General features: G+C 38.1%; 1 protein-coding gene across 2 annotated transcripts; it reads right to left on the reverse strand.

Moving 5' to 3' along the window:
* Window positions 1-887: 887 nt before the first annotated feature.
* On the reverse strand, window positions 888-5,856 carry en1b (engrailed homeobox 1b). 2 transcript variants are annotated; one of them, XM_036562858.1, is made up of 2 exons: window positions 4,978-5,856; window positions 888-1,739 (listed from the first exon to the last, which is right to left on the reverse strand). In XM_036562858.1, the coding sequence occupies exons 1-2, from the start codon at window positions 5,498-5,500 to the stop codon at window positions 1,420-1,422; spliced, it is 843 nt and encodes a 280-aa protein (XP_036418751.1). In that variant the 5' UTR covers window positions 5,501-5,856; the 3' UTR covers window positions 888-1,419. The 2 variants fall into 2 exon arrangements, with proteins under 2 accessions (XP_036418751.1, XP_036418750.1); XM_036562857.1 differs by having other exon boundaries at window positions 888-1,751.
* Between the last annotated feature and the right edge of the window lie 3,741 nt (window positions 5,857-9,597).

Here is a 9,597-nt window from a genome sequence, read left to right on the forward strand (position 1 = left end):
CATGATGGATAATAGCGTCAATGATTCATAATTATTACTGTCATATTTGGATGGTCGATGCTATGGCTTTCTGGGGTGAAAGGTCAGCTGAGCTACTGACTTTGGCAAAATCACCTTTGATTTGGAGGTGGTGGGTCTGTAAACCGATTGGCTACATGATCACATGACACGGGGGGTATCTACTTGTATTATTGCATTGATAAGGCCTACGTTTATTATTTCCATTATATGCATTTGCTGTAGGTCATGTTTGTGGAGGGGCAGTCGAGTATAAGATTATAAGACTGAATGAAGAAAAGCTATAATATAATATAATATAATATAATATAATATAATATAATATAATATAATATAATACGGTTCATTCTTATTGACTATACAATACGTTTCTGTAGTACGAAAATCGTACCATTCATTTATGTGTGTGTGTGTGTATGCGTGTGTGCGCGCGCACTAACAGCTCGTTGACAGGCTCACCAAATGCCTGGAAAGCGCGCGGGAAAAGAGCCACATTAAAAAAAATAAATAAATAATGCGCGAAAATGTGTCCAAAATACACAATGACGCAAGTGACCACAACCCAATTGATTCTAAAGCGCAAACATTGCGACTGCATGTAATAATTGTTCTTAATGTTAAACTTCCCCACACTCGTAAAAAAATGAATAATTTTACAATTCAACCATATGATGTCTTATTATAATATTACAAATCATTTCAATTTAATGTGAGAGATTAAAAATAATAAAATAACTTAGACCGAATAAAGGCTTATTAGGACCCAGATGGTGGATTTTAAAAAAAAGGCCATGTTACAAATTTTACACTTCTGGCATCCATTGGTACAAAAAAAACAAAAAAAAACAAACAAACAAAAAAAAACAATGGCACGTTCTACCTCTTTTTTTTATTATTTCAGACAACATAATCTCTAAACATATTAAAATCTTTGGCTTGAAGCGTCGGTTGTTCAGTCACGCGTGTGTAGATTGGTTGGTGAGATAGATAGGGGACTTTTAGAGGTTTTTATAGACACAAAAAACTACTGAGCGACAACATCAGGGAGAGGGGGTGGGGGTGAGGGGGGGGTGGGTTGGGGGTGTGGGTGAATGGTAAAAACGTCCAGCAAGTAAGGAGACGCACAGGTAAAACCCCCCTTCCCCTCCCCCTTACCTGAATTTAAATATATACATCTTACAGTTTTTTGGGCTATATATAAATCTCCATAGTGTTCGTATTTAGATGTTTGGCCGTATATCGTAGCCTAGGATAGATCTGCTTAAATAAGGTCTCTTCGAGAGCTGTCCTCTTCCCCATACGTTTGTTGCACAAAGGATATGGAAAAACAAGTCGCTTGGGGTCAGCGTCTATAGCCTTCGTTTAAATTGTTTTAAATGAAGAAAACGAGAGGTCACTCGATCACTCGCTGTCCTCCTTCTCGTCTTGCACCGTGGTGGTGGAATGGTTGTAAAGTCCCTGGGCCATGAGCTGCAGGGCCAGGCCGTTCTTGAAGCCGCTGGCCTTTTTGATTTTGGCCCTTTTGTTCTGGAACCAGATTTTGATCTGGGACTCGTTGAGGTTGAGTTCTTGGGCGAGCGACTGCCTCCGCTGCTCCGTGATGTAGCGGTTAGCCTGGAACTCGGCCTTGAGTCTCTGCAGCTGTTCGGCCGTGAAGGCCGTCCGCGGCCGCTTGTCCTCCTTTTCGCTCTTCTTCTTCTTCAGTCTGCGCGTCCTCGGGCCTGGTGTGGAGACAACAATGACACGCAGACGTGAATATCATGGAGTCAACGCTGGAAAAGCCAGGGAAAAAGGGATGAGGATGGGGATTACACAAGTGGCTGGTAATTGGTTACAGTTCCATGTGCTTCAGATGGATTTCTTCAAATGCTAACGCTTTCAACTCCTAGTCGAGTAAATCTGTGATTCCACTTGGTCCTCAGTTCTCAAATTCCGTCCTTGGCTTTAATTCCAACTACCTGCACTCTTAAAAACAAGACGTGTCTTTAAGGGTCCCTTAGTCTATTTAGAACCTATATAACCAATAGGTGTTCTATATAGAACCTGTTCATGCTTAAATGGCTCTTTGCATTATAAAACGTTTTTGGGGTTTTTAAGAATGGGTTATATACAGAACTTTTTGGAAATGTACATTGTAGCAAAATGGGTTCTGCTATAGCTTCGGAAAGGTTCTAAGAAGGGTTCTTTCAGCATTCATGCTTCATTGTCTTTATTAATGAACCCTTGAAGAATCATCTTTTTTAAGTGTAGTTTTTTTACAAAACATGGTCCTTCAAAGGTTCTTTAGTCTATTTAGAACCATGAGTTCTATATAGAACCTTTTATGGTTCTATATATAGAAATACTATTTATTTAATAATCTCTGAAGAACTATCGTCTTAAATGTGTACTGTTTTTTTTTTCTTTTCTTTTTTTTTTATTTGTAAATTTGCTCCAAGCTCGCGTTTGGAGCTTTAGCGTTTTATTTTCAATCTAAAAAAGAAGAACAGCGTCTAACAAACTTTACTTCCCATGCTGGAAGATGTTGGATGTGCCATCAAGGTCCACAACAGTTCTTTTCATCTCATCCCTTTTTTTATACTCTTATTTTTTTTTCTTTTTGCTAGTCTACGTTTACTGTTGCCTGAGTGTGATTTTAGGATATTCTTATTGTAGACTATGTAGAATGTGTTTGAATGTAGATTCACTGGCTAAAAATATGTTGTGCGTGGTTTCGTGTACGATTTTTTTTTCAGTGTAAAAAATGATGCAGCTTTTAAACTTAAAAGCGTAACTAACTTGGTTAAGCTGGAATTCAGAGTTCACTTGTAATGTTAAGTATAGCGGAAATACAGAAGTATAATTAGTGATACACATTTGTTAACTTATTATTTGAAGCTCAATTAATTCGACATTTTAACATATAAAAGCTGTATAATTCTTTTAGCTTAATACATCTTAACAATAGCCAACTGATCAGACTCTGCATTCATTACTAATTGTAAGTTCTTGTAATACAGGTTTTGCCAATTCTCTACCTATTCTCTAATATTGAATTCCATTCTATTCTAATCTTTAAGATCATCCTTGGGTTTATTCTAAAAAAAAGAAAAAAAAATTAATAAAGCAGGTAATACATTGGTTATGTCTCATAGGGACGCAGCTGAAGCCAAAAAGCTTAACATCAGCAGTTCTCGCCAAGTCTTTTGAATGGTCTTTTAAATAAAGATGGAGGAAATGACCGTATAGAGTGGCACTAAAGTAATACACTGTGTTCTAATCCATGGGAGACAGAAGTGGGAGGAAATCCTAATAATGCAGTGCAGTTTTATATCTGGTGGCCATACGGGCTAATCCGAAATGGTCGTATCCTCTGACCGTAGTAGAGAAACGCACCAGCCAGAGTAGGCCTCGATCCCCGGACTTTCCTCACAGTTCCAAACCGCAGAGAGTCTCTGTTCGCCACCTTCTGTATGAACAAGCCTTTCTTTATGCTCTGCGCCTTTTTTAAATCGCTTAATAATAGCCTGGTATACGCTCCATAACTTATGCTCTGCAGAGGATAATTAAATAAATAAATAAATTCCCAATACCCACGCTGGCCTGTTTGGAAAAGATTATATTATATTCTATTATATTTTATTATATTATATTATATTATAATTTGCACGCTTTTATTTTTCAGGAGCTGCACGTGCAAGCCGTAAATCTTCTCTTCAGGGTCATGTCAAAACCAAACGTGGCCTTCAGTGTCAACACGTCATACACACTTTCTCTTCTCTCAGCACTGGCGTTATCATATGCATGTATGCTCAAAAAACAAAAAGCAAATATATATATATATATATATATATATATATATATATATATATATATAAAACAGACCGCAGACTAAAATGCTGGTATTGCTTAAAGATGTAGATTTTTATATAACCGAATAATCTACATCTAGTAAAGCAACCCCTCCTCCTTCTAATCTTTGTCATATTATTATTATTATTATTATTATTATTATTATAGCCTATAATAATATGGTAAAATAATACGATTAATGAAAATCTCCATTATATGCGCTCATGAACAGCTAATATCTGCTCAAAGCGAACTACATGTCTAGTCCATGCACAGCTAATTAATCAGTTTATTACTGTCCCACATACGCAGTGACACTCATGCAAATAAATTTCAGCTAACTAAAGTTTTCCTCTTCATAAAATAATAAATAATTTAGACAAGCCGCATAATGGCAATCGTGAACATGCACTGTCCAAATGCACCAGTATAATGCACCAGCATACCACTATATATATATATATATATATATATATATATATATATATATGACCACTGTATGTATATATATAGTGGTCAAATCAGCCAAACTAATACTTGCAAATAAAGATCAGTAGAAGACTCTACAGTCATACTGATATTAATAAATCTCTAGCAGTGTGCTGGTCATTGTGATGAGTCTAACTTCCTAAGTTTTACAATTATGAACATATAGGATACATTTACGAGTGTGAATATTTATAACAATGAAAACAATACTAAGAAGTAAAAAGGATAACCCAACAAGAAGGGGATCTCATTAATAAGTACATGTTGGATTCTGGAGGGAGCACAGTATGAACAGTAATATCACATGGTTTACTTCGGTAAAATGTATTATTATTATTATTATTATTATTATTATTATTATTATTATTACTATTATTATTATTATTATTATCATTGTTGTTGTTGTTGTTATTGCTGCTGTTGTTGTTGTTGTTGGAGATGGTAATGGCAGTTCTTGGCCGTTGTTAAAAGACGCAAAATATTAAATATACTGTTCTACCTATCTATCTATCTATCTATCTATCTATCTATCTGTCTGTCTGTCTGTCTGTCTGTCTATCTATCTATCTATCTATCTATCTATCTATCTATCTATCACTGTTGAAGATAACCAAGCAGAGTTGAGACACCAGGTCTTACCGGATGACGGTCTGTCCGAGTATCTGGTGCAGTAAACCCACGCGGGCCACAGTAACGGCTGCGATTCCTTGGTTGTCGTGCTCCCACTCTTCCCGTTCACCTCCATTATGGGCGCGTGCTCCCCGTACTTGGCTGCCGCACTCCCATTCCCTTCCGTATTCAGCTTGGCCGACGTCGTCTTGGAGGACGGCGACGACGACGACGAAGGTGAGGAGGAGGACGAGGAGGAGGACGACGACGACGTCGTGCAGTCGTTGGCGTCGTGGCGAAGGAGGCCGCCCGCGTGCGTCGGCCTGGCGGCAAGCGGGTTGACGTTCTCGCGGCCCGCGGTGTGCGCGCGCTCCCGCTCCCGCGCTGCGAGCTCCTTCCTGCAGCCGAAGTCCGGCCGCAGGATGTTGTCGATGAAGAAGTTGGTGGTCCGGTGGAGCTGCTGCGCTGCCTGGTGGGGCAGCGCCGGCAGGGAGGGCGCCGCGCGCTCAGCCTCGCTCGAATCGCGCCCGGTTTGGTCCTTCTGCTCCTCCATAGCGGGGCTCGCGCGCGATCCACGCGATTAGAAAAACGCTCAAAAAAGGACAATCAGACGCAGAAATTCCACTTGTTGCCAAGAACTTTTGTTGTGTTTTGATTTGTTTATCCGGGACACGACAGAGAGAACATCAACAACAACAAATGTTTTGGGCTGTTTTGTGTTTTTTAAAGGCTGCGGTGAGAAAGGTATTTCAAATACCTTCAGATGAACAGGAGCGTCACAGCACGCGCTCGGATCACGGGCCCGTTACTCGCACAGTCACATCGCGCGATGCTCCGCCGTCCCTGCCTCGCGGCCCCCGTGTGACAGCTCTCTCTCCCCAAACTCTTTCTAAAAGCGCCTCGCTCCTCGCACACTTTTTTTTTCTCTCTCTCTCTCTCTCTCTCTCTCTCTCTCTCTTTCCTTTCTGTTTTTTTAACTTCCCTCAACCGGAAGCACGTGAGCGAGACGCACGTGCGGCGGACCAATGGAGGAAGAGTGCCGTAGCTGTCGCGAGAAAGAAGCGTCCAATAGAAGCGCAAGATGGTGGTGTGAAAATAAAGGAGGGACGGAGTTTAAAGAGAGAGCAAGAGAGATTATTAACCAGGAGAGAGAACTGAGAGGACGGAGCGGCTGCTGATCAACCCATTATACCATTATTACTATTATTATTTTTATTATTGTTGTTGCTGTTGTTTATTACTAACGCAATTACTTTGCTAACAATTGCCGTTTGTAACTATTTTTTTTCTTTTCACTGCTATTACTACTTTCTATTATTTATGTCATTATTAGCTTATTGTTAGCTCTTTTTTTTCTTATTACTATTTTATTATTATTTGTTTATTTTTAAATTTGTATTGTTTACTACTAACACAATTAGTTGATGACAAATTGTTTACTGCTTCAACTGTTTTATTTTTTTCCTATTATTACTACTATTTTTAACTACAGTTGCAGATTATTATTAGGTCTATTTTCTAATTGTTGTTATTTTTGTCATTATAATTAGGCATGATTTAAAATTTTCTATTTGTATTATATACTTTCTTCCCTTTTTTATCTTTTTATCTTTTTGCTACTTTTTTACTACAATTGATATATTATTATTTACCATTTTCTTGACAATTCTTCTTCTTCTTCTTCTTCTTCTTCTTCTTTTTCTTATTATTATTATTGTTATTATTATTATTATTATTATTATTATTATTATAAGTAGTAGTAGTAGTAGTGTCATTATCATTTGTAGTTATAGAAATAATGTAATAATTTTAATATTATTATCACTACTACTGCTGCTACTACTACTACTACTACTACTATTAATATAAAAATAATAATAATAATAATAATAATAATAATAATAATAATAATAGAAGAAGTAGTAGTAGTAATAACAACTCTAATACGCAGTTCATTCTGTTTCTCCTAATCTGTATCGCTTTCACTACTTCTTACGGTTAAAGCTCCACCACAGCGCTACATCTAAATCTCTGTAGATGCTTGCGCAGATTATTCAATAACAAAGTTTAAAAAAGTAATAAAAAACAACAGACTATGGAAGATGATAAATAATAAAGCGCCTATTTTTCTTCTACTCTTCATTCTACACAGCTTGGCTGTTAGACACCGTCATAGGAGTTTAAGTCAGTGTGTTTCTTCGTCATTCCACCAAAGATCGAGGCTTTATTTATTTATTTATTATTCATTTATTTGTTTATATATTTATTTATTTAGCTTCAGCATTGAATTATAATAAGTGGCCAGAACAGAGCAGCTTTGAAAGTATTGAATGATTAAACCCACAATAAAAAATAAATTCTAAAAATCAAGTTTAACTCTTAAGTTCTTTAGCTTTCTTAATTTCTTCAATTAAAAATGAAATACATAATAAATTTATTCCCGAGTGCGCATCAGAGGGGTGTAGAAAAACAGTATCCATCATTACTTACTTATTACTCACTTACACTTCTTATTACACGTAATAAATGCATAATAAATGAAGATGCAAACTTAATAGTAATGTAACCAGTGTAAAATCACTGCAGTGCTCGTAATTACTACAAATATTAACTGCCAATGTATACAACTAGATAGATAGATAGATAGATAGATAGATAGATAGATAGATAGATGAATGAACGAGCAAACAAACAGATAAATGCTATAATTGAGTCCATGCACGCCAGATCACAGTCTATGCGGTGTCCGCATGGCTCGGGTCCCTAACAGCAGCGCTCCGCCTTTGAAATCTTTATTGGAGCGGCTCGAGCTTTAATAATAATAATAATAACACTAATAATAAAGCCCCTAATTAGGCCGCTATCACCGAGCGCTCTTCAAAAGCCGCGCGCGCGCTCGCGACGCCGAGCCTCTCTGCCCGCGCGCTCCCGCCGCCTCTTATCTGGAGCGCCCGCCACGCGCGCGCTGCTATAATGTATAGGTTTTAATTAGCGCGCGCAGGACAGGGCCGCTTTATCACCGGCCTACAACCAGGCGGAATCTCCCCGCGTGCTGATAAAAAAGAATAAATAAATAAATAAATAAAAAAAGAGGCTCGCGGAGCCACCGGAGACACCATTTACCGGAATGACTTTATTGACGAGCTCGGGGCGGTGATTCATTAGCGGTGCTGGCCGTAATGGGATGATGGATGATGGAGAGAACGAGGCTCGTTATTGAATAAGAGACGCGCGCGCCTTCCTCTAAAAATGGGGGGGAAACAAAAAGAAAAGAAAGAATGGAAGCTATGTTTTATATATATTTTTTGGACTAGGATTATGGGCGGGTTTGAATGTGGGCCCTGTTATATTTAACACGGAGAGTATGTGTATGTGTGCGTGTGTGTGTGTGTGTGTTGGGGGGAATTGGATGTATGTGCGGTTTGCGGATGATTGCGGCTGTTTTTGGAGGGATTTCTGTCACGTGTTCTCGTGGGTGGTTGTGTGATTTTATTTTATTTTTACGTCTTTTAATTAGTATGATAAGCAGCCTTAAGAAGAAGACCTCTCAGTGAAACTTTCCCGGTTAAATAAAGTTGCAGGAAATGAAAAGAAAAAATGAACGAATTAATAAATATATGATTACATACAGCATGCAGGCTATGGGGTACGATTATTTTCGACTTGATCAAGTGATCTGATGGCAGCACTACAAGACTAATCATACAGCATTGCACTCCACATTATATGTGTGTGTGTGTGTGTGTGTGTATATACACAGACAAGCTTAATGTAGAGTCCGAGGTCAGCCATTTACAGTATAGAGGTCATTTAGAGTGCCCGCATAATCTGTGCGTTTGGAGGGTCAGCTCTATTCTTCTAAACACATCCAGTCTAAGTGGCACCGTTTCATTTCCAGCAGCAGTGCAGCACCGGTACATCCAGCTGAAGATGAATTAGCTGCCACTCAAACGCTACACACCGGAATAATGGTAAGAAATATAATGTAATAGTGTTCATTCAGAAATTCGCATTATAGCGCGTAGAACACGCTTCAGTCAGGATGCGCTCAGTCAAAGCTAAATTTAAAACGTCCAAAACAGGTTCAAAACAGGTATTATATTCCAAACAACTATGTTTATACAGTATAAACAGCGCTCACGCGCCTGGCTGGCTCGCTTTTTAATGTATCAGCGCGCTACACATTTGTTAAATAAAACAAAGTGATATTATAGAGTCTTAATGCTTCACACTTTTGTGCCTTTTGCGTTGCCAGTTATTCAGTTATAGACGAATATTCGTCTTGTCGTTGTTTAAGTGACTTTAAGAAATCAAGCGCGAGATTTACAGCGATAATGTCAGAAAATGTAGTTATATATATATATATATATATATATATATATATATATATATATATATAATTTATAATTTTGTTTCTAGAGATTTTACCCGATTTGTATTTGTGGGACATTTGTGGTATCATTGGATTATTTTGGGAGAAAAAGTAGCCTGAGTTCAAGTTTGAACTGGACTGTAAATAAGAATAAATAGTGACAAAAAGGCTATCATTCCCAAATCATAATAAGCAGTTTTGAAGCTGATTAGTGACTGTCACGGAGCCTATTAGCGGCACGTGCAGACAGTGAGGTGGCTTGTAAACTCTAAAGCTGC

The sequence above is a fragment of the Colossoma macropomum genome, unplaced genomic scaffold, assembly GCF_904425465.1.
Source record: "Colossoma macropomum unplaced genomic scaffold, Colossoma_macropomum, whole genome shotgun sequence".
In the NCBI taxonomy this organism is placed as follows: Eukaryota; Metazoa; Chordata; class Actinopteri; order Characiformes; family Serrasalmidae; genus Colossoma; species Colossoma macropomum.